At 43.3% G+C, this 26,019-nt stretch overlaps 1 protein-coding gene across 4 annotated transcripts in view; it reads right to left on the reverse strand.

Annotated features, from left to right (window-relative positions):
* LOC310662324 (leukocyte immunoglobulin-like receptor subfamily A member 2) overlaps positions 1–25,229 on the reverse strand; it is a 36,927-nt gene extending 11,698 nt beyond the window's left edge. Inside the window, exons 1-11 of one of the 4 annotated variants that reach the window (XM_083409121.1) lie at positions 24,571–25,228; positions 24,129–24,164; positions 22,184–22,470; positions 19,973–20,275; positions 19,182–19,469; positions 17,213–17,503; positions 15,895–16,185; positions 12,896–13,183; positions 11,311–11,601; positions 10,261–10,376; positions 9,865–10,098 (exon numbers count right to left, since the gene is read on the reverse strand). In XM_083409121.1, coding sequence (XP_083265247.1) covers positions 10,261–10,376; positions 11,311–11,601; positions 12,896–13,183; positions 15,895–16,185; positions 17,213–17,503; positions 19,182–19,469; positions 19,973–20,275; positions 22,184–22,470; positions 24,129–24,164; positions 24,571–24,602 — 2,223 coding nt within the window. In that variant the 5' untranslated portion in view covers positions 24,603–25,228 and the 3' untranslated portion in view covers positions 9,865–10,098. Of the gene's footprint in view, positions 1–9,864; positions 10,099–10,260; positions 10,377–11,310; positions 11,602–12,895; positions 13,184–15,894; positions 16,186–17,212; positions 17,504–19,181; positions 19,470–19,972; positions 20,276–22,183; positions 22,471–24,128; positions 24,165–24,570 lie in introns of those variants that run through there. The other 3 variants (XM_083409122.1, XM_083409123.1, XM_083409120.1) reach the window with 3 other exon arrangements.
* Between the last annotated feature and the right edge of the window lie 790 nt (positions 25,230–26,019).

The raw sequence follows: 26,019 nt of genomic DNA on the forward strand, positions 1-26,019 counted from the left end.
TATGCCACAACAGCAGCAAGAATACTTATTGCGCAGTATTGGAAGACACAAGAACTACCCACTCTGGAAGAATGGCAGATGAAGGTGATGGACTACATGGAATTGGCAAAAATGACTGGCAGAATCAGAGACCAGGGAGAAGATTGGAAGAAATTTAAAGGCTACTTACAGAAATATTATAAGATTAATGAATGTTAGAATGACATCGGATTGAGGTTAAAAGGTTATTAGCAACAAAGTGGTGAAGGAGTATGGAAATTCGAAGGTTAAAAGGTGTAAAATTAAAAGTTCAATATATCAAGATATTAAGAAAAGAATAAGATACATTAAGATTTTAAGATAAAGATTAAGTTAAGATAGAGGGAAGGGATTTGCTGATTAAATATTTGAACTGGAATACAGTGAGGGGAGGTGTGGGGAAGTCGGAGAAATAAGTAAATGCAAGGAATATTATGAAAATGGAATTGTTTTTATTTGTCTTATTTTTGTTGTTGTTTTTGTATTTTTGTATTTCTCTTTTTGTTTTTTTTGTTTTTTCTATGTAAAAACCTTAATAAAAACATTATTTAAAAAAAACCAGAAACCATATTGGGCAAGTATCTTTATTAGGCCAATCAAAATGTCATAAAGGGGTGTGGAAGATTTTGGGTTCCCCAGCACTTATTATCTGTCTGCTTGGTGGTAACCAAAGCAATGGCAGGGAGATGGAGGCAGAGAGGAAATGTTGGCTGATAGATGGAATCTGCTCTAGGTCACATAGAATATGGGAGGAAGTAGAAGACATTCATATGCTATGCAGATTTCAGTTTGTACCACCAAAGGCCTCTGGGAAGAAGGGCATATAATTTTTGACCTTTTAATTTTTGATAATCTCACACAGAGACCTTTCTCAGGTTCTCTACTCCCCGAGCCCAATAATCCAGGAGTCAGTTTCTCCTGGATCTAATATTAGGCGATTTTCACGTTCATTCACTCCTTAGGCCCCTCCAGACATTCTTTTTTAATATACTGAATAGCCGTGATCATTTGTGCTCATGATGCTATTGGGTTGGTAATACGTGAGCCCATTTTCAATAATGTTTGTAGCTGCAACAGTTTTGGGGTGGCCATACTGCTTCATTTCCACTCAGTGCACGTTCTGTAACTTGCTGAAATTCTGCTTTGGGGGGGGCTCTCCAAGCTGACGTTTCTTTGCAGCTTTAATTCCCCAATTCCACTGAATGATTTCTGTCCAGAGGGGATATAGAACAACCAAAGTGAGGCAAAAATAAATCAGGGATTTCAGCAGGCACTTACAGGATATGCACTGACTTGAAAATGAAGCAGTGTGTGTTCTTCCCCCACAAGGGTCAGTTATTAATCTTGGTTGTGCAGTAATGGTGGTGAGGCGATTTGTGTAAGATGTCCTTTGGTGATAGATATCCTTGAGGAGTGTTACACCATCAGTCTCCAGAATGTCTTTCTGCAACTTAACTGACCCTTGTGAGGACAGAACAGTGTGACCGTCTCAAAACTTCCGCAGGCTCAAACAGTTTTGAAAGCAAGCTCATCTATGACCCTGGTAGCATTCTGAGCACAGTTAACATAGAGAACACTATAAATGTTCTGGGTTTGTTTTTTGTCTTTTGTCCTGCTTTCGTGGCACTAAAGCCAGCCTGGACAGCAATAATGTGGTAGCATTTGAGATGCACCACAGAATAAAAGAGAATAAAACCACCACTAACATTACTATAGTGTCACAAATACACCTGCAATAAATTGCCAGTCTGAAGGGCCCAAAATCCAGATGTTACTTTGGTCTGTCTATGCCCTTAGGCAAAATACACAGGTTTCTTGGTAGGAGAAAATAATAACAATAATTTTATTATTTATATGCCGCCCATCTGACTGGGTTGCCCCAGAAAAGCAGGAACTCTATTCTGTAGAATCAGGTTTAGAACTAATAAAGCAGGATTATCTTCTTTAAGGCTGAGCAGGACTTTGGTCACATCCACTCCACACATCTAAATCACATTTATACCACGTTAACAGTCATGGCTTCCCTCAGAGGATTCTGGGAAGTGTAGTTTAACCCTCACAAAGTTACAACCCCCTCCACCCTTAGCCAATTGCTGAACCTCTTACCTAATATAAACAACTCCACGGAGTTGCTGTGTTCTGACCGGTATGTTTTCAGTGGCATTCTGTAGTGACAGCTGTATGTCCCTCCATCTTTTCTTGTGACATCACTGATGTGGAACAGTGCCTTTCTTTTATATCCACCACTGGTGGTGCTTATTTTCACACCATTTTTATGCAGAAAGAAATCCAGCCAGCAGTCTAAATGAACCCAGCAAGAGATGGTGACATTTCCTCCCAGCGAGACTATCCAGCTAGGGCTCATGTGGATGTGGGGAGGATGGAAAATTCTCTCTGGAATGACGACAAAAAGGAAACAGTATGCTGGATGGTGGGGAGAGATTCTGCAAGAGAGAACCTATCTCTGGGAATATTTCATCTCTAGGAACCAAGCAAATTGCTGTATGAAGAAAGCGAACACAATCCAACAGTTCCAACCTATGCCAAGCATTGGAAGTGAGAATGACCGCTCCCCCATTAAATGTGGTCGCACGCAGCCCCCTGGACCCTATGCGGCACCATTAGCGCAGGCTTGGCTTCGCCTTCCCCGTGTGGAATACCTGGAAGTCTCTGCCTACCTCAGCCAGCTGCCCAATCCCATCTGGAGAGGCGTTGCCAAGGTGATCAGGCCAGGTAGGGGGAGGGACCACCTTGCCTACACAATAGGGGGAGGATCTTACCTGGGAATTGTGTCCTTATTGGTTCTCTTGCATCACATATAACACACACACACACACACACAGAAGCACTTATAAATTGTATCTCATGTAAAGTGTCAAGGCAGCGTACAGCAATATAAATGCGATAAAACGTCATAAAAACAATACAATATGTATTGCAGTGGTTCTGGTCCTTCCTGGAGAACAAGTCCCAGAAGGTGGTTCTGAGAGTATATTGGCAAGGTTCTTTCTTGCTTCCTGTGCTTATTACTTTCTGTGTGAGTGAGATTGTCTAGATATTTGGGCTCAAGTGCTGCCAGGGTGTGGAGGACACCCACCTCATCCTCTCACTCTTCCATCTGCTGCTAGAGAAGTAGTGGAAGTTCTTAGAGGGTATCTTGGGGTGGGGGGTTGGCATGAACTGAATGAAAATTATGATATCAAAACAAGATGAACATGCTTAGGGATTATGGGGTAGATGTATAAATATGGTAGTTTTAGGTGGGGTTGCACTCACCCTGAGGACTCAAGTTTGAAGTTCAGATAGGCTTTTGGATCTGACACTGCCCCTGAATGTGGCTGTAGTGGCCAAGAGTGCCTTCTTAGATATTTTAAAAACCACCTTAGAATGGTGTGTGTTCTCGTCCGTTTTTTAGTTTAAAATGACAGTGATTATGCTATCAATTATGTGATTCCAGAAATCACACAACATACCCTATGTAGAGTGCCTTTGAAGAGCATGCCCTCCCCAATCGAAATCCCAAAACTTCATGAGTGGCCAACAGGACTGAATGACAGGCATCTGCATGCAATGCTCGATCAGGACCTTGGAGACTGGAAGAGCCCCAAAGAATGAAAGTCAAAGATGCTGGAGGCATGTGATATCTAAAAGGTTTGAGGCTACTGGAGTCATTTCCCCACTCCATCCAGCTTTGTCGGGTCCTTACCTTCTGGAACGTTTTCCTCTTTAGTTATAGGGTAGCCTGGAAAGAAGAAATAAATAACTGAACTGATTCCACACCATATCCTTCCATCCCCAGTAGTAAACACATATAGGTAAAGGTACCCCTGCCCGTACGGGCCAGTCTTGACAGACTCTAGGGTTGTGCGCCCATCTCACTCAAGAGGCCGGGGGCCAGCGCTGTCCGGAGACACTTCCGGGTCACGTGGCCAGCGTGACATCGCTGCTCTGGCGAGCCAGAGCCACACACGGAAACGCCGTTTACCTTCCCGCTAGTAAGCGGTCCCTATTTATCTACTTGCACCTGGAGGTGCTTTCGAACTGCTAGGTTGGCAGGCGCTGGGACCGAACAACGGGAGCGCACCCCGCCGCGGGGATTCGAACCGCCGACCTTTTGATCAGCAAGCCCTAGGTGCTGAGGCTTTTACCCAGAGCGCCACCCGCGCCCCTCAAACACATATAGGCAGTGCTTTATTTAAGAGCTATATACACAATGGTTTGCAATGAGCTGCTTGCTGAAATGGAGGGTTTTCTTTCTTGCAGAGGAAAAAAAAAGCTCTGTTTTCGGAAGTGCTTTCAATACAAACTACTTCAAAATGGTGCAGTTAATTCTTGTAGGTCTCTCTGCCTAGTCAACTGCTTAGCACTTTAAGGGAGCCCTGCTCACAAGGGAACAAGCAGGAGCTCACTGTAGGCTTCTGTTTGTTCTACAGTAGTCATATCTGTACCTGTCTCACATATGACATCAGGTGTAGTGTAGGTGGGTGGAGATTGGGGAAAATGGCCCGTAGGCCAAAGGTTTCCTCAGTCCCCTAACTACAGGTTTCAGATTGTGAGCTCACAACAGTGAACTCAATGCTCATGCAAAGAAATGAGAGATCTAGCTCTTTCTTACATGCATATACCACATGCACACACATTCCCCTGCTGCATCATCTCACGCTTCAACCATCCTCTCCCCTCCAATCCCTTTCCCCCATGCTCAGTTAATGCTAAAATAGAGAAGGTGGAAGAGGTCCAATGGATTGCACAATATTTCATTTTTTTAGATAAAGGCAGTTGGAGTGGGACCACTCAGGCTTGCAAATGCCCAGCTTCCTGAGTGGGACATCTAGCAACTGGTAGAGAGGTTTAGATTGGAGAAACAAAGTGAAGAGAAGTGTTTTTCTAAATAAATAACTTCAGCAGCAGGAACTCCAATCCCAGATCTCTCTTCTGTTTTGGCCACAAACAAAAGAGTCCCAGACCTTTCCCCAACTACACTGCTCCAGTGATTGTGGCTCAGTCTGTCTCTTCCTCTCCATTCAGCAGCACTGGCCAGGATGAACTGTTCCTGCCAGCACCATATGCCCAGCAGCACCATGGGCAGAGCTGGCCCAATATGAAAACTGGTAAATGCTTTGCCACTGCTGCCTCCTCTCCTCCCCCTTAAAAAAAAAAGTGCATCTGCAATGCATGGTGATGCATCTTCCCCAATCTCCTGCTGGAAAGAGGGCCTCAAGAGGAAGTCGAAATGTGCAGGAATGTTAGTTGGCTAGATTTGAGATGAAGGCCCTGAAGAGGAAGAAAGCCAAAGCTTGAGATCGGACAACTATTGTCATGCTGAAATTCATTCTCTCTCTCTCTCACTCACACACACACACACACACACACACACACACACACACACTTCCTTCCCAGTTGGGGCAAATCCTTGGCTTTTTTGCTCACCGAAAAAGAGGATGAAGAGGACAAGTCTCATGATGAAGCAAAGCAGAAGTCTTTAAGTCCTGCTTCCAATGTCAGTCTCCAAGTCAGTTAGTTTGCAGATTACTTTTGCAGGGCATGGGAAATGTGCAATATCATTTTATCACCCACTCCATCCTTTGCCGTAAGCCTCTCAATCTGCATACCACATATGATCTGATACCACATATTTTTTCGCCACAGCTCCCCTTACTTTCATGCTGATTATTGTACCAAGAAGAGACCAGAACTGCTTACAGAATGTTCACCCACAATGTAGGAAGCCAGGAAGGTTGCCTTAGCTAGCAATGAGGAACTCCGTCAGCTTTAGCTAGTCCCTCTTTCTCATTTTCCATCTGTAACAGCTCTCCAGAGTCCCACATCAGTCCCAGAACTTTTTTCAAAACAGGTTCTCTTGAAAATCCATCAGTTTAGTACAAATTTCTCCTTTTCATCTTTGCATGCAATTTTGCTTAAAAGGCCTATTTTTGCAATGCAGTTTTTTCCATATATAATAAAAGTGTTAATGTTATTTGCATTAGTATATGCATTTTTATGCAAACTTTACCTAGCAAAATTATTCTTGTACACATTACACTGCATTGCAATATCTTGAGAAGTGTGAATTTCAAAAGACGGCTGTGTTTTGGTTTGCATATCGTTTTAGAAAGCATGAATCTAGAAGGTTTGCCTGTATATGAGAACTGAATCAGATTTCTTCCCCCCACAGTAAGTCCTAGCTAACCAAGCTGGGTTAGTAACACAGAGATCTGCCTTACAGAACACTTAGAGAGGACCATGATTAAGTGGTATACAAATTACAATATATGGCAGACTTCGGGCAATCTAGTTCCATATTGCCTGTAATAACTCTCCAAAGTTTTAAGCAGGGTTCTCATTTCTAAACTTAGTCCAGAGGAATCTGGGCCTGAACCCAGGTTTTCTGCATACAAAGCATAAAATGTGGTTAGGAGGATAAAATGGAGGGGGAATGGTTCTGTTTTTGTAGCCTTGTGCTTCTAGGAGGAAAGGCAGAATATGAATGTGATTAAACAAATAGGTCAGTAAATATTAAAGCACCAAAGGAAAAAATGGAAAATATTGCTGTTATTATTGTTCGCTTGAAATATTTATAGATTGCCTTTTTGAGTGAGAACTTATTGAAGGCAACTTACAAAAGAGATTTAAAAAATACAATTCCAATGATGTTTTTGTCATGTTTATTTTTATTCATTCAAAACCAAAACCATATAGTTCAATGACACAATGAATTAAAGAGAAAACAGAACAGAACCATACAATTGCATGAAAATTAAAATTAAGCACACGCAAACGAAAAAAAATACTAATCTAAGTTTCTGCATTCACAATGCCTGTGGTGATGATGATGATATTTGATATTGGAGAGTAGAAATATGTCCTTTAAAAAAAAAAGAGTTGCCTTGTTTGTAAATATCAGGTTGTTGTTGTTGTCATGCTGCCATGCCCTCAGCTGGCACCAAACACAGACTGCCCTCAAGTCTTCTGTACCAGCTTCCAGGGTCGAATGAAGGCGTTGTGACACCTAGGGCGCTGCTCCAGCACCGTACAGATGGTGCCAGGATCCCTCCATCACTGCTACAGCCGTGAACGGAGGATCCTCCATTCACGGCTGCAGCCGCAAGCAGAGGATCCCTGCACCATCCATACGGTGCTGGAGCGGCGGCAGCAGCAAACCGCTATACAGCGTATGTGCGGCGGCGCTACGTATGGTGCATGCGTGCGATGCCATACATGTGCTGTACTTAGCGGTTTGCTGCGGGCCCCAGGATCCTCTGCTTGTGGCTGCAGCGGGGAATGGAGGATCCTCCACATACGGCTGTGTTGGCGTGATGGCTGCTCGTGCTGCCACAAGCCCCCACGGGGTGACTTCTTGTCACCCCCGCAGACATGGAACCTGGGGCGCACAGCCCCCCCGCCCCCCATCGAGATGCTACTGCCAGCTTCTTGCTCTTTGTCAGGTGTACAGCTGGATTTTTGACAGGTATTTCTAAACTTCCTTTCTTCCCAGAGCCAACACGGATACTGTGGACTATTAGATATCTCCTACTTAGTAGAGACATCACCTTGCCAACAAAGGTCCGTATAGTTAAAACTATGGTTTTCCCAGTAGTGATGTATGGAAGTGAGAGCTGGACCATAAAGAAGGCTGGTCACCGAAGAATTGATGCTTTTGAATTATGGTGCTGGAGGAGACTCTTGAGAGTCTCATGGACTGCAAAAAGATCAAACCTATCCATTCTGAAGGAAATCAGCCCTGAGTGCTCACTGGAAGGACAGATCCTGAAGCTGAAGCTCCAATACTTTGGCCACCTCATGAGAAGAGAAGACTCCCTGGAAAAGACCCCAATGTTGGGAAAGATTGAGGGCACAAGGAGAAGGGGACGAAAGAGGACAAGATGGTTGGATAGTGTTCTCGAAGCTACCAGCATGAGTTTCACCAATCTGCGGGAGGCAGTGGAAGACAGAAGTGCCTGGCGTGCTCTGGTCCATGGGGTCACGAAGAGTCGGACACGACTAAACAACTAAACAACAACAACGTCTTAAGAAGCCATTCAAGGGCATGTGTGTGCAGTATCATTTATTTAAAACAGAAATATTAAAATGTTTTATCATCACAGTGTAGAGAAGCACATGGTTTTGTAGCCTTATGAGGCTTTGCCCTCGGGTGGGAAAAAGTATTGCACCCGGGAAAGGGAGATGGGAGTCAAAACAGACACAGAAGGAATAGTTTTGGAGAAAAAGCTTTATTTCTACCATCCATGAACTGGTAGAAGGCGCAAGTGTGATAACTCACAAAACAAGCACGGGTTCACAGCCATTTGCACAGAGCATATATTCCCCTTCCAGTTCCCTCCCCTTTCTCCTCCCTCAGGAGTCCTGCCCTATGAGTTCACCTGAGCATGAACAGAAAGCTCCTGTCTTGGGACTCTTTTGGACTCTTCCCAGGAAAGGGGGTGAGAAGCCAAGGGGGTCGAGGAGCCTTGCGGTTCAGCATGTCCAAGATGTTGCAACTGAATGAGATAAAAGTCAGTTCTCAGACTTGCTCTGACAGAGCCTATTCATTAGCTTTTTGAAGCCTTCTCATGCTGATAAAAGTAACATTTTGCCTATGCACAGCATCTTGTGAGGAAAGCAGAGGAAAGCTTTAGCTGTGGATTTTTAGAAGAGAGAAAGGGAATTTTGGACAGTTTTTGAGGCCTGGGGTGATTATTGAGGGGGAGTGACTTTGGGCCTAGGTGGGGTCACCTGTCCTCACCTCCTTCAGTTTCATTTTTTATTTATCAGGTTATTTTGCCTCATTTAAAAAAATTCTGGCCCTGCTCCATCATACCAACCCTGCTCCCCTCCAAATACTCTCTTTTTACATCCACAACCAACTGTCACTCCAAGTTCAACTTCAAACTCAACTGCCTCTATCAACTGTCTCCCAGCAGAATTCAAACTCCTTTTTCAAAACTTCTATCCAATCACCATTCACTAGCAACATTCCAAGCACCCACCTCCCAACAACAAATGCCAATGATTTGCATATTATTCTTGATTTGATTGATTTGACATGATTTATTGTATTTCTATGCTGCTTTTCTTTCAAGAGAATCTCAAAGAGGCTTACAAACAAGAACAGCCGTAATACAAAACATAACAGAACTTCCCAAATACAGTATAAATCTGAAGGAGGTGAGGACAGGTGCCCCACCTAGGCCCGAAGTCACACTAGGCCTCAAAACTGTCCAAAATTCCTTTTCTCTCTTCTAAAAATCCACAGCTAAAGTTTTTCCTCTGCTTTCTCACAAGATGCTGTTGAAAAGGCAAAATGTTATTCTTCTATCAGTATGAGAAGGCTTCAAAAAGCTAATGAATAGGCTCTGTCAAAGCAAGCCTGAGAACTGAGTCTTATCTCACTCTAGTTGCAACACATCTTGGACACACTGAAGGCAAGGCTCCTCGACCCACCCCCTTGGCAATCAATAAAACAATTAGAATCTGTAAAAGACTGTTAATGAAACAGCCACTAATAAGCTAAACATCACAAATACAGCACAAGTCATACTATAGAATAAACAAATCAATATGGCATGTATAATCTATGAAACAATAGTAACAAAATTAACAAAACAGCAACTAAAAAAATGAGCTAAGCTTGCCTACACACTTACCTCATATAACGCTAATATTATTACATATACAATACAATACTATTTACATAAACACCAGAACATCACAGTTGACTTCAACGATTTTATGATTTTCTCACTTGAAGACGTTACTAATAACTGCAAATAATAACATATTTTACAAGGGACATTTGAACACTGTTATTTTCATTCACATATAAAATATGCCCCCCCCCCCCCATGTAGTTGAAAATGAATGTTTGTTTGTTTGTCTTTTTAAAAAACTTTTGTTTGCATCTGGGGACATGTAAAGAAAAGACGAGAATCAGTGGTCCTCCAAGTGCTGCTGAACTACTACCACTCCTAGCAGCTGTAGACAGCACATGTGGGCTGATGAGAGAACTAGTTTGGTCTGGAAGGCACCAGGCAGGCAAAGATCAATGTAGCACACATGTGAAACCACCTCTGAAGACTTCGCCTGAAAGACAAGGTAGAAATATTTCCCTCAATACCATCCAGCTGTGGCCTCTTCTGTAACATCAAGAATACCCAAGCACCCCCAAAAAACCTCAATTTGGGTTTCCTTGTTTCCTTCTTAAAGAGGAGGCATATTGAGTTGGAGAAAAACAAATTATCTCACCTAGTATACATGCTCCCTTTGGAAGCGCCGATCCAAAGTCAATATATAGCCAAGGAGTACAGTGACCAGGCCACCTATGACAAAGCGAATGATGTTCACCAGGGTGTGATCGCTCTCTGAAAAGGAAAAGAATAAATCAAGTTGCAGACCCACTCACAGTGACTCCTGCCCCAGGGAGAAAAGGCCTAGACAATGTTAGGTGTGGCAAACTGCACAAGACAATGTTCTGGGATTGAAAAAATTGGCTTCTATTGATTACAGTTGTAGGTGGGCTTTGGCTGAGAATCTGATTAACGTTAATACAAAAGTAGTTTACTCACAGATTCATTCAGGTTCACAGACATATCCCTGAAGGCAGACTTTGGTTACTTAACAACTAGAACTATTCCATAAAAAAGTTAGTCCCAAGTGACTGCGACTAAGCAGTCACTTCTCCAAACAGACAGCAACATACAAAATGGAGAACACACACTGATCAGAACATGGAGGCTGTGTGCTCCTCCATGCTAGTACAACAGACCAGACCCTCTTCAAGTCACATGTAGTGGAAGTCTGTCCCAGCTCAGGAGGAAACAGGAAGTCTTCTCCTGAGTGGTACAAAACACCCCCTAACATGTCCACTGTAGGAATGTTGTACTTGACTGCAGTTTTACATCCCACAGGAAGTTCTATGGCCTGTTTGCTCTTATACTTGGCTTCTGGGCAGACTTCCCACTAGATCCCTCTAACAGGTCCCCTGTGATCACACCTGCTTTGGGTTGGAGGTGTTGCACCACTTTACCCAAGTTTGTACCAGTTTATATCTAGTTTGTACCCAGTAGCATTTTTTCATGATTCATGTCAATTTCAGAATTAACTAAATAAGGTTCAAAGAATTTGGGTGATAGCCAGCCAGTAATACTCAGAGTAGATCCATTGAAATGCAAGAGATTCACTTTGGTCCATTGATTTCAAGGGCCCTCCTCTGAGTATGACTTAGTTGGATAGGAACCTGTTAAACCAAATAATATAGTAAGGCACGCTGTTAGATAGCCAAGTAAGAAACCATACCTGATATCAGGAGTTCTACTGGGTCACTCTGTAGTGATAACGCCTTTGGCCTTTTTTCTGCTACATAGCTGCAACTGTAGCTCCCTTTGTTGTCCCAGCTGACATGGTGAATGGACAATGTACCATGATATAATTCACTTTCCATGGTCCAATTTAGTGATGGGTCTCCATCCTTATGGAGATAGAACATCATGGCTTCTTTCCCAGTTTCACACCTGATTGTGACTTGTTCTCCAAAGGCAACCAAGTTGCTAGGACTCATGGAAATTGTTGGTATATATAAATTAGGATCTGTCCACAGAAAAAGAGCAGAAGTGAGATGACTAACAGCACAACATGACAGAAACTGTTCTCTGGTACAGGATAGCAAACTGAAGCAGGATCTTAGGAAGATAGGAAGCTTATACTGAATCAGACAATTGGTCCATCTAGCTCAGCATTTTCTACACTGACTGGCAGTGGTCCAGGCAGAGTTCTAGGCAAGGGACACTTCCAGCCCTACTTGGAAATGCTGGGAACTTTGGCATGCAAAGCAGACACCCTACCACTAAGCTATGGTCCATCCCCTTAGAGCAAGGGTAGAGAACCTCTTTCAGCCCAAAGGCTGTATACCCTTCTGGGCAACATTCTGGGGGCCACATGCCATTGGTCAGTGGGGCCAATGTGGACAGAACAATGAATACACACTTTAACTTTGAACAATAGCGTAGTTTCTGCACACACCCATCTCTGTTTTCCACCTAGGCAAGCAAACAGCATTGTCTGAGTTCAAGGGCACATTGCAGTCAGGCAAAAACACACTGTTACAAATGTAGCTGAACCAGACACATAAACAATAAGCAAAACACAACAAAAAGTACTTGACCGAATCAAGCAATTTGCACACAAAGCGCAATAAGATCGATTTAAAGTATTTTGAAAAATATACTTAAACAATACCCTGGTCCTTCTCACCCCAAATCCTTTTCCTTGGCAGGGTGCCTCTTTGTGGGCATGGGTATCTTCTACTGGGAAAGTCAGCCAGGTAGCTGATGCTACTCACTGGGCAGCCTGCCAGAGTCTGGAATGTGGACCAGAGCTAGGCTGTGGACCACTTCCCTCTTCCTGCTACTTTGGCTGGCAGAGAGGGCTTGCTACTGCTCTTGAGGCAGCCGCCACCTCTACCCTGTATGCAGTTGGTGGGCAGTCCTGAGGAGCTGCCACCACCAACACCTCGCACCACCACAGCAGCAGCCCCGGCAGAGCACTCCAGTTTGCCATGGACACCTCTGAGAGGACCTCCAGCCACTCCTCGCTGTCTCCCCCACTGCCCCCCCCCAGTGGTGAGGATGCAAGCAAGGACTAGCAGGGCAGCAGCCAGGCGATGGCCGCCATAAAGGGAACCCACTGAAGAAGCCAGCAGGAGAGCCATTTCCAGGCACCATTTATCTTGATTTGCTTGCACAAAGCTTATGTGGAGATTAGAGCATATCCAGTCTTGGCTGAGCATCCATTCTGATTTGTTTATGGGGCAAGTTATACCAAAATATGCCACATTGGGCACCAAAATGCATTAGTTTAGAATATCGTGAATGAAGATCCTCACCTACTAGGTAAAGGTCCACGGTATTACTTGCCTCCGAGATGAAGGACCCTGACTGGGGTCTATAATTGCAGTAGTAGCTCCCTCCGTCAGCTTCACTCACATTGTTGATGAGGAACACAGCATCAGAGCTACTTGTCTCTACTGACTGTAATTCCTTCTTACCATCATTCTTATAAAGATAGCATGCCTTGTATGAATTATTGACAGAGCACTGAATGGTGATGTTTTCCCCCAGCTGTGGCATTGTACTAGGATGAAAAGACATGCTGGGCCTGGGTAGATCAGGATCTGCGAGAGAAAAATGCATATAGCATCACTATTCTACTCATGACTGAGGAACTAAACCATTTCACCGGCAAAAATATTACGCTGCTGCTAGCTCATCCTCTAGACAAGGGCAGTCCTAAAATGTGCATGTCTAGAGGATGAGCTAGCAGCAGTGCAGTGTTGGCAAACATCCTTAACCCGCTTGCTAACTGTATTGTCCATACAGTTGTCATATGTTCAGATTCAGACCACACTCATGCCCTTTGTGCTTTATCAAGCTGTTTTGCCTTTTGAGATTTCACAGACATTGTGCTAGCAGTTTCGAGGTTATCCTCACCAATATTGTGCTAGAAACTTGCTGTTCTTTTCAGGGTGAAAAAAACTGCCACTCACTATTCTTTTTTATTATTTTTTTTTATTTGCCCAGTCCTCTTTTATTTTTTTTTTATAATAATCTTTTATTAAATTTTACAAACAGGCATAAGACGACACCTCACAACAAAAAAGAAAAAATAACAAAAACAATAAATACTGCCACACACAAACACAAAACAGCAAAATATAACAAAGAAAATAAACATTTTAAAAAACAATTTTTGTCTCCTTGTATTCTTTACATTAACTTGTTTCTCCGACTTCCCCAGACCTTCCTTCTCTGTATTCCAAATCAAATATTCTGTCTGCAAATTCTGTCCCTCTATCATATTTTAATTTTCTAATACTCTTAAAGTCTAATAGGTAGTTGCATTTCCTTAAGTCTGACAAAATATTGAATCTTTCTCTAATCACTTTTTCCCAAATACCCATTCGCCCTCAATCCGATGTCATCAAACGTTCATTATCTTATAATGTTTCTGTAGATAGTCCTTGAATTTTCTCCAGTCTTCCTTCACTGTCTCTTCTCCCTGGTCTCTGATTCTGCCGGTCATTTCTGCCAACTCCATATAGTCAATAACTTTCATCTGCCATTCTTCCAGTGTGGGTAGCTGTTGAGTCTTCCAATACTGTGCGATGAGTATCCTTGCTGCTGCTGTAGCATACATGAAAAATGTCCTGTCCTTCTTGTGCACCTGTTGGTTGACCATACCCAGGAGAAAGGATTCTGGTTTCTTCGGGAATGTATATTTGAACACTTTTTTCAACTCATTATATATCATCTCCCAGAATGCCTTTATCCTTGGGCATGTCCACCAAAGGTGAAAGAATGTACCTTCAACCTCTTGACATTTCCAACATTTATTATCAGGTAAGTGATAGATTTTTGCAAGCTTGACTGGTGTCATGTACCACCTGTATATCATTTTCATAATATTCTCTCTCAAAGCATTAGATGCCGTAAATTTCATACCAGTGGTCCATAACTTTTCCCAGTCAGAGAACATTATGTTATAACCCAAGTCTTGGGCCCACTTAACCATCACTGATTTCACTTCCTCATCTTGTGTATTCCATTTCAACAGCAAGTTAAACATTCTTGACAGAATCTTAGTTTTGGGTTCTAACAGTTCTGTTTCCAATTTTGATTTTTCCACCTGGAAGCCAATTTTTCTATCCATTTTAAAAGCCTCCATTATTTGATGATAATGAAGCCAATCTCGGACCTTGCTTTTTAATTTATCAAAACTCTGTAGTTTCAATTTATCACTGTCTTGCTCTAAAATCTCCCAATATTTTGGCCAATTGGCCTCCATATTGAGTTTTTTTAGTGCTTTTGCTTCCATTGGAGACAACCACCTTGGAGTCTTGTTTTCAAGCAAATCTTTAGTATTTGGCAGTCAGTCCGGCCACTCACTATTCTTAGCTGAATTCTGGGGTTATTCCCTCTTTCTCCACTCATGTGACATCATTGCATCTGTTCCTAAAAAGACTTACTGAACCTGCTTATGTTGTGCCATTGTGTATATGGACCTCAAGAATAGATTGTTATACTTGTGGCAATTGTTGGTTCCCTCCTCAGCCAAAATGTTCTAAAGTAGTTCTTGAACACCCAACCCATTCCTAGACTGTCACTGTCAGTCCATCACTTCTGCGCTCCTGTCACACAAAACTCCAGAGCCAGTAGGTGCAGAGGTGCCCACCTGATTCTGACGCCATTGCAGCTTAGCTGGATGGAGCAGGGTGACAGAGCCAATCTCATGCTCTCGCTGATGTGCCTGCACACCCCAGCCTCACCACCACTCTTGCCCACTCCAACTCCATCCTGATAGACGGCAGTGAAGCTGGTGTTACAAGAGTGACTCCACCCCATTACAGAGATTGCTACTGCCCCAATCTGTTAGGAGTCCAACTATGCAACTATGCAAAACAGCCTAGTAACTGCAAAACATGATGCAGAATTCTAAGTAGAGAAGGTTGGTGGGGGGCAGTCTTCTTTTTAGTTTCTCTCAGTTCCCTAGGGCAGGAACGGGATCCTAAAGAGCATGGCACATGTTAGGAGCATAGGAAGCTGCTATTGTCTATTCTGATCAGCATCTGTTCCCCAGAGTTTCAGACAGAGGCATTCCCAGCCACATGTTGGGGGGTTAAACTTGTGACCTTCTGCATGCGAAGCAGATGTTCTACCACTAAGCCACAGCCCTTGATATGTCTGTCCAGTTATCCAGAACATGCAGCTTCCTTTGTACTTTCCTATGAGACATAGAACAGATCCTGTAGCTACAATTCAAATAATACCCAAAATTAAGAATGAGGCATGGGGCTAGGTAGGATATGGGCAAAGTTAGTTCTCGTACCTGTTATCTTGATTGTCACCAAGTCACTGGGCTCTGAGATGATAAAAGGTTTCTCCTTGGCGCTGTACCTGCAGCTATAGTTCCCTCCATCCTCCAAGTTAGCATCTTTCATGAAGAAGGTGCCCATGGTCCCATTAATCTCTATGGCTTGAAGAGGCATTTGTTTTCCAGTCTTCTCAAAAAGGAACTTTGCAGCCCAGTGTTGGCTTTGGCAATTGATGGTGGCATTTCCACCCCGGACAACCCACTGAGTGTGAGCCAGGGTGATGTTGGGTTTGGATAACTTGGGATCTGTGCAAAGGAAGAAATTGATCGGCAAAGGCTATTCCAAGCCAATATTTGCTCTAACAATGGATGGTGACATTTACCCCTGAGGGTGATCCATTGAGTGTGGGTCAGAGAACTGATAGACTTGGGTAACATAAGAACTGTGCAAAGGAGGAAATGAGACAACAAGGAACCACCCCATCACCAGTGCTGTGAATGTTAACAGAGTTCTGCAGGGCAAACCAAGATAGTGCCCTTCAGAAGTTGTTGCCTGCCATCTTGTCCATCACTTCAGGGAAGCAAAATATATTCAGTCAACCTGTTGGTCTTTTTCTTTTTTTCATGTTAGAGCACCTGGTCCTTTAGAACTCCATGACAGATAGAAATTATAAGCTTCTCCCAATAGAAAGATTTGACAGTTTGCTCTTATTTATTTATTGAAAATATTCCTTCCTCCCTCCCTTCCTCCCTCCCTCCCTCCCTCTCTTCCTCTCTCTCTTCCTTCCTCTCTTTCTTTAACTGACTGAGATGTCTGCACTTGTTACAATTTCTTCCCTTCATTCTCTGCCTTCATTTCAGTCCCAACCCAAAGGTTTTCTTCCTGAGCTTCCCTTGTGGCTTGTATCCTATTTTCATTTCCTTGTTCGTGAAAACTGGTGTTAAGCCAAAAGTGTTTGTATGAGGACTTTCAGCTATAAATTGAGCCCTCACCTGTACCAAGCATTTAAAGCACGGTTATACCAGTTGTTTCTTCCCACAAAGAATACTGGGACTTACCGTATTTTTTGCTGTATAAGACTCACTTTCTCCTTCCTAAAAAGTAAGGGGAAATGTGTGTGCATCTTATGGAGCGAATGCAGGCTGCGCAGCTATCCCAGAAGCCAGAACAGCAAGAGGGATTGCTGCTTTCACTGCGCAGCGATCCCTCTTGCTGTTCTGGCTTCTGAGATTCAGAATATTTTTTTTCTTGTTTTCCTCCTCCAAAAACTAGGTGCGTCTTGTGGTCTGGTGCATCTTATAGAGTGAAAAATACGGTAATTGGTATCCTCACCTAATACAAACAGCTCCACACGGTCACTGGCCTCTGAAGAGGTGAAGAACTGTGAGGGCTCTGTGTAGCTGCAGTAGAAGCTCCCTCCATCCTCCCAGTCCATTTTGTTGATACTGAAGTTCTTCCTGTCCTCATTTGTCACTGCTATTTGTAGGTTCTTCTTGTCTTTAGCCTTATGAAGATAGAACCTCTTGCTCGGACCTTGGGCTGAGCACTGAATGGTGACTTTGCTTCCCAGTTGTGCAATGTAGCCTGGGATCAGGGAGATATTGGGTCGGGCTATGTTCTGATCTATGAACAGAAAGCAGATTAAATAGTGCATGTAGCATTGCAAAACATCAACCCATGCTTTGTACACATTGTACACAATGTAATTGTACACATGCTTAGGATGAGCAAGTCTCGTTGAGTTTCGTGGTGTTTAGGACTGAATCCTAGGCCATTTTGCAAAGAGAAACATGATGCCTGTAGGAGTTTGTTTTCTGATTAGTCAGAAACAAAAGCTGACATACATTTTTTGTTTTATGTAAGTGGTCATTTGTAAATTACCCATCCCATGGATCATTGTAGCGATGTACAAATGAAAATACAATAAAACAAAGAAAACACTGCTTCATGAAAACATCATAATACTATCACCAGAATAATCAATGATCAAGGACTTTTATTTCTGGGCAGGCCTCCCAGAAAAGAAAAGTCTTCTGCATTTTACAAAATAAATAGTGTCAGAGTCTTGTGTCCTTTCTCCCAGTGGAAACTAGCATATAAACATTCATTATCTTCTTCTGAACTTTATTGTGCCAAAATTGTCAAATATGAAATTTTAATAAAATTACTGATCTTTTTTGAAATCTCAGCCTTGTTGAAAACAATTATTTTATTTTAAAATGCAGTTATTAAATGACACAGCAGCATGTGCGACTATGGAAAAGACGTCACATGTGTTGTGTGTCCCACTCATGACAGAGATTCTCATCCCTCTCCTTGTTGAAAAGAATAATCTCTGGGCACCATTATTCTGCCTTTATCAGGACTACGCAAAATGCCCCCCATGGATGTTGCTGGACTACGGCTCCCATCAACCCTGATCATTGACTATGCTGGATGAGGCTGATAGGCCCTGGAGTCCCTCAGCATCCAAAAAGCACCATACTTGCTGGCCTGATTAATATATGGTCCCTTCTGCATTCTCAACAAGACTCTCACTCATTACTCCTCAGGCTGATAATCAAGAACATTATTAAAAAATGTAGCTGGGATGCAGTGGGTATCCATCTTCTGAGGTATCTCAGGTTCAAAGCAGCCTTCAATAATTTAAGTTATCTCTCACACCATAGTAGCAGATTTCTCATGGCACTCAGTTTGGGAATGACTGAGCTCTCTTCATGAATACTAGTGAATGTTTGTTCCCTTTGAATGGGGCCACCTCCAGGTTTGTGGAACAGGGGTTGGGGAAGGACTCAGCAAAGTGCCCATTGGCTGGCCTCTTCCTATTTCCATGGGTCTTCCAGTGGCTTTACTTGGTGGCGGCAGCAGTGAGCAGCAACTGTATCCCAGTAGAGCCACCATGTTAATTTCCCACATTACATTGGGGCATGATGGGAATTTAAAATGGCAGCATCCATCCCCACAGTTCTCATGGGAACCTCATAAAAATGATTTGAAGTGTGGCCAGGGAAGGTAGACACAGTAGTGGTCCCTGCTGGGGCTCTGACAGCTGCCTGAGGATGCCAAATGCTAGTGCTATCTCTGCCTCTGAATAAAATCTAATGCAAGGGAAACAAAGACAGGCCCAATTTTATTCTGTACTAAAATACAAATTAAGATTGCAACCGTATACATGCTTACCTGGGGATAAGCCTCATTGAACTCAATGGAGGCTTATTTCTCAGTAGACATGGTACACCTAAACCCCAGATAAATAATGAGTCATGGGAGATGTATGTAAATGCAAAGTTCACTCTCTTACCTGTCATTAGCAATCTCACAAGTTCACTAGTCTTTGAGATGATGAAAGGTTTTGACTCGCTGTACCTGCAGCTATATTCTCCTGTATGCGCCTGGTCTAGATTGGAGACAAAGCATTGAGCTGTGGTCTCATCAGTCCCCAAGCATGGCTGAAGCATCTCTTCTCCAGACTTTTGGATATAGAACCTCGTGGAAAACTTTTTGCTTTGACATTGGAAAGTGACATTTCCCCCAAAAGCAACCAGCTCAGTGGGGCCCAGAGAGATAACGGGTCTAGGAAAGTAGGGATCTGTAAGAAGGGAGAAGTTGGTTAATGAAGGACTCTCCATCTTTGCTGTGGCTTGTTTACACCATGCAATTTTGTGTGGTGGAAGGGTGCATAATGGAAAGGGAAACACTCCATGTGTCCTTCAGCCTGGAAAGACATCTACCCAACTCTACCCAAGCTCCAACACTCTCTAGAATCAAGACGAACGTTCACTAATGGAAGCAGCTATGATGCTGTAAACCAGGAATTTGGTGGGAAACATGAGAAGAAATAGGAAGGCCTTTTTCATCCCCTTTACTTATGTGGCCCTCCAAATGTCCTTGGACTCCAGCTCCCATTGGCCTCTGCAAGTATAATCAATGGTCAGAGGATGATGGGACTTGTAATCTAGCAACATCAAGGGAGAGGTGTACAGGTCTTCCAACCCTGCTCTACATAGTCCAGGTACTCTAAGGCTAGAATACAAACATCCAGCAAGCTGGATCACTATATTTGTCTGAGAGACAATGAATCAGAACCCTTACCTATGACAAACAACTCCAAATCATCGCTGGACTTGGAGGAGATAAAATCCCCTGATGGTGCTCTGTAGCTGCAGCGATATTTGCCTGCATGATGCTCTTGCACTTCTCTAATGTTAAATGTGGCCATGTATCCATCTGGTTTCACAGAATCTGCTTTCATCTTATCTGCATCAGTATGGAGATAGAACCTCTGGATAGGACGTTGGGTTGCCTCTTTGAATGAGCACTGAATAGACACATTACTTCCCAGGTAAATCAGCTTCTTTGGGGAGAGGGTGATATTTGGCTTCGGTAGCTCGAGATCTGTGAGCATGAAGTCAACTTAGAATGTGAAAATAATGAGGATGAATGTGTAAAATTCATGCCGCCGAATGTAGCCAATTACCACAGGGTTACGGCCAGCAGCAGCACAACAGGAAGGATTGAAGGTGAAAGTGGACACACTATACAATAGTGCAGAGGTTGCCAACTTTTGGGGGCTAGTAGGCACATTTCAAATGTTGAGGTGGTGCCCTGGGTGCCAGTTACAAAATGGCTTCTGTGGGAGTGTGGCATAAGACAAAATGGCCGCCACATCTAAAAGAGCTGAAAAAGAAGCAGGGCCACACAATAGTGCAGGCCTGCGGTCACTCAGATCCACCCCCTCCCTGTCAATAGGAAAAAGGTCCCCACATCAGCTACTGACACACTCACAGAAAAGTTATTTGCACCTCTCCTTTGTTGAGAACAGATTGGGTGTCCAAACTGGCAGCAACTGAAATGTGGGCCTGTTTAAGGATGTGTGTTCAATGCAGAGAAGACTGAACCATGCAGAGTGGACAGCATTGCAGGGCTATCTTTTTTAGGGGACATTTGCTAAGACTTGTGAGTGCCATAGGGTGTAATGGCAGGGACACCGGCACCCATGGGCATTGCATTGGCAAACCCTGTGATAATGAGATGTACACCAGCTTAAACACAGGAACAGGAACATGAATGCCTATTCAGCTCTAAATGATCTGCAGCTCCGTTATATGAAAGTGACCAACACAAAAGCCTGGACCCATTTGTCTATATTTTGTCAGGTTTTACCCACCCTGCAGGGAATACCATGCTTGTAAATTACCCAATTCTCTCACTTTAAAAATTTTCCCATCTGACATCAAGGTTCAGATCGAGGTCCAAAATGCTTCAGACTGAAGCACAGGGTTCTTAGAAGTATCACAGCAGTGTCCAAATGTAGGGCTTGTCCACAGTGAAGTCTAATATGGACTTGAAGCGGCTTGTATTCTCAATCATTTGATGTCATCCACTGCAAGGAACTGCGATTTTGCACATTTTTGCTTTTGAATTCAGCTTTCCCCTGAATCTCACTCTCTGTATTTGAACCAGCAGTCTCGTGATGTGAGCTGAGGCACTGTGAAAGAACTGCGGTGCTGGGAAAGCGGTGGGCACCTTTTTACTCCCGAGGAGTGGACAAGAGTGAAGCCTTCCTATGGACCCACTCTGCTCCCCTCCCCAGGAAAGGCCACTCCTGGAGCCACCTGCCATTGGTCAATTTGCAGGCAGGCCATGATCACGTCATACAGATGGTGGGATATTTCTGAGGTCTCCTATCTGCCAGAGGGCCTGGCAGGAAAGAGTTCCTTCAGGCAATGGCAAAGGGGAGGGGGCAGGAAGAGGTGGGGCATCTGGCCACAATGCCACACTACTTCCAGGTGAGCAGAATTGGGCCTGCTTTAGCAGAAAGCATCACAGGGTTGCCTTGGCTATGCCTGTCAGCCCTGCATGGTTGTCCTTGTGTGACTGACCTGTGGTGTCATCACTGGGACAGCTCCTGATTTTGAGGCGGGAGGTGATATTTCCATGAATTTTGCAGTCATATCTGCCATTTCAAGGATTTTCTGAATGGTGTGTGGGACTGGGTGAGTTTACACCATGCTGGTCATCATTCCGCAGGCATTGTGGTGACACATGTTGCTCCCTTGTGTAATTAGTGTACAGGATTAGTTCTGCCTAATGTGCAGGGGAAATTCTAATGTGTTTCTGCACTGCTGGTCCACTCCAAGGCTGGTGATATTTTATTGCTGCATGAGAACTTTCCTAGCCCATATCTACATTATGTCTTTCATCTAGCAGATGGAAATATTAACCGAGGCTAATGAACCAAGTTTCAGTGACCCCAGGATGCTATTCTGAGATCCCGAGGGGTAATCTGAGGCAAGACCATACCTGTTATCAGCAACTCCAGTGGTTCACTGCATTCTGAACTAGACTTGCTTGAATTGTCATAGAAACAGGTGTACATTCCTCCATCCTTTGAGCTCGCATTAGTGATGGGGAAATGAGCCAATCCTTTGTCTCCTGGTCTCGGACTGGCTATTGTCTGATGACCTTTTTTCAGGTAGAAAGTCAGCCCTTCGGTGGTGGGTGCCTCACAAAGGATGGTGACATTTCCTCTAGGCAAGACTCTCCAACTGGGAGTCAATGAGATTTTGGGAGCAGGAAGGAGGATCTCACTGGATTAACAGGGAAAGGAGGAGGAGGAGGAGGAGGAGGAAGGAGGAGGAGGAAGGAGGAGGAGGAGGAAGGAGGAGGAGGAGGGAGGAGGAGGAGGGAGGAGGAGGAGGAGGAGAAGGAGGAGGAGGAAGGAGGAGGAAGGAGGAGGAGGAGGAGGAGGAGGAAGGAGGAGGGAGGAGGAGGAAGGAGGAGGAGGAGGAGGAGGAGGAGAAGAAGAAGAAGAAGAAGAAGAAGAAGAAGAAGAAGAAGAAGAAGAAGAAGAAGAAGAAGAAGTATTTCCAAAATATCCCGGGCAAGTGAAAAAATGCACACTGCATGAAACAATCAATTACTTATAAAATATGTAATGGCCACCAAGGGCCACCGAAATGCTGTCTATGAGCCTGATGGCACCCTTGAGATCTGGCTGGGTGGCTGAATCAGGGGAGAGAACAGAGAGTTTGGTACCCACTCAAAAATTCAAAAGGCCCAAGCAGCCCAGTTTTTTGTTTTTTTAATGCAATGTATGTAGCTGCATGAAAATATTTAGACCAATTTGCATCAGAATGAATAATGAACACTTCACACAGCTAAGGATGGTAGAGTTTGATAGAGTCTTTATAGGTTGCTATGGAAATGCTAGTAGCCATCATGTTTGCATCGGGGGGGGGGGGTTGGAGCTGCCAGAACATTATTAATCTAACTAAATTGATGATAATGGTGAGATTTATTTTTTTTTGCTAAATCTGATAGAAGCAAATAGGTAAGGCTATATAAAGAGCAAGGGGCTAGGTGCAGCTCTGACTAAATAAAGTATCTTTACTCTTGGTTCATCGGTGAATTTTTATATATATAAAAAACTCCCCTGCCCCAGATCTCAGTTCTCTGTGGACTCAGTGTGCTGCATCTTTTTGTACTCCATGGTCTAGTGTCTCCATGGTCTAGTGGGAAGGGAGTGGTCAACCTTGAAAAGTCAGTAGAGCTGATAGGGTTAGTAGGAAGAGTGATACACTGATCCTTAGCTTGGAAAAGTCCATAAAGGTGAAGCATTTGAAGCAGAAGGCCATTCAGGGGAGCGAGGGGCTGCGACTACATCATCATCATCATTTTTAATTTGTATACCGCTTTTCTATCTTACAATACTCAAGGCGGTATACAAGCTGAAGAAACAAAAAATGTACATTAGAACAATCTAATGCAATACAAAGATGTCATAATAAAACATAACTTTAAAATAGGCAACCTCCATCAAAAAAGTAACATTCAACAATCATTAGAATAGTATAAAATAATAATCAACATATAAAAGTTAAACAGAAATCCACTCAACAGTTACAATAATATCTAAACTATAATCAATAAAACAACGGCAAGCCACAGTACATAAAACAATACAATACACATTGAGAAGCAGAGGGTAGAGCAAGGCAGGTGGAAGGAGGCCTTGCCTGAAGGAGTCTCTCCCCTCCCCTTTGAAGGCCATGGTTTTCCTACATGTGCAATGGTACTGAATAACCCATACCACACAATGGTAAACGGGGTCCTGCAAATCAACCCTTAGAACCTGCAAGATATTGTGATAGACAAATCTCCCTCCCTCCTCCATGCAGACCTGTCTCAAAGCTCCGCAGGTCAACGTAACATAATCCAAACATTCTTCGCCCCAACATTTCCTTACCTTTGAACACATTTTTCTCTTGATCTGGAGAGCAACCTAGAAAGAGGAGGGGAAAACAATTACTGAACAGGTCCCACGGCAATATGCTTTACTGCTGAACTATCACAATCATATCCCCCATTCATTTTTGACTCAGATCAGACATAAGGCACTCGTGGCCTTCAGGTGTTGCTGAACTACAAATCCCATCATCCCTGCCTATTGGCCAAGCTGGCAGGGGCTGATGGGAGTTAGAGTCCAGCAAGGACTAGAGTACCACAGACTCACCAACCTTGATGCAGATCTGTAAGTTTTGCCCAACTAGACCCCACAACACTTGCCATTTCTGAAATTAAACATCTCTCCCTCCCCATCTCTTAGTCTTTCACACATACTCCCACTGGAAAATGTTCTTTTCTCCAGTTCCCAGTTCTAGGCGCTCCTTGGCTTTTGAGATTCTCACCAAAGCAACAGGATGCTGGCAGCAAGAGCCATGAGGCAATGTTGGGTCCCCAGGGGCTAGATCCAACCTCAGTGTCTTCTGCTCTGTTAATGCTCTGCTTTTCTTGAGCCCCCAGATTTGATCTAATGACACAGGAAACTGGGTTCAGGCATTATCTACCACCCAGTCTGTAACTCATGAGCCTCTGACATGCATCCTTATAATCAGCAGGAAATATCTCCTGTGATCAGATATCCATTGACTCAGGAAGGCAGCTCTTCAAATACATATGTTCACAAAACCCATTCTGTGCTACTGAGATTAGATTGCTGACAGTTATGGAAAATACAGATGATAAAATCCTGGCTTTGTACTAAAAGAAAGATAAATAAGCCTTTCAAAGAACTTAAAGGCCAGATCACCTTTATAGGCTCCTTGTTCTTACTCTGTTGCTGGCTACTGTGCAGGGAGACTAAGGGTGGGCCGATATGTCAAATTGAGTTTCTCTTTCTCGTTTTTCTAGTCTTAAGATCAAGGCTCCACATTTTCATGTTTGCAGTTTCGAAAAACATTTATTTGTAAAAGATAGCAATAGAATGTGATGCCAGCTGAGTGTTGTTTTAATTCTCGAGTCTGGTCATTTTAATGCTGACAGTTCCTTCTTTAAAATCAATCTATCTGAATTTATTGGGACAGGTGGAAGCGATGGAAAAAAACCAAAAAGACAAACAGTTAAGATTGAACTTGAGGTTTGCCCAAATGTCATCCCCTTCCAAAAAAGAAGGAAGGAAGGAAGGAAGGAAGGAAGGAAGGAAGGGAGCAGCTGACAGCTGTATACCATGACAAGAAGGTCTGACTGCATTTAATAAGGAAGTGGAAGTTTTGAACTGCCATTTCTTCTGTTCCTGTTGTATGTATTGAACTCAGCATAAGTATGTGCCACTCCTGAAAATGGTCTGTTATTTTGTAGCCTTCATCAAGAAGGTAATATATCAAGGAAGAAGACAAAGGGAACTTTCTGTCATGGCTGTAATATTTTTTAATAAAGATGTAGATTTCCATTCAACAGAAGAGAACAACAAAACATCGAAGCACAATTTCAGCCAATGCCAGCTATGGATGGTGTTGTGGGCTGGTACCCATGATGTCACAAAGCTGCTTTATTTCTCAATCCCAGAACAGTTTTGCAACAACCAGCGGCTTCTGTTAAAGAAGGAAACAGCAGTAAATGCACGTTTAAATCACTAAATTATACGATACAATCCTTAAAAAGAAAAAATAGGTAAGGGCATGCCTGGCAGCTGAACCAGCACTAAATTTGCTAGTAAAGGTAAAAAAAAAATTCCTTGTATTCCTTGTTTGTAATTTAAAATCTCACTCCAATATAAAGTCACTCTCACACCACACTGAGAAATCTATAGGGCATCCTCTTTTAGTATGGCATAATGTCTCCTCAAAAAATATGCATTT

Source organism: Podarcis tiliguerta, assembly GCF_965153285.1.
Source record: "Podarcis tiliguerta genome assembly, chromosome: 13".
NCBI classification, from domain to species: domain Eukaryota; kingdom Metazoa; phylum Chordata; class Lepidosauria; order Squamata; family Lacertidae; genus Podarcis; species Podarcis tiliguerta.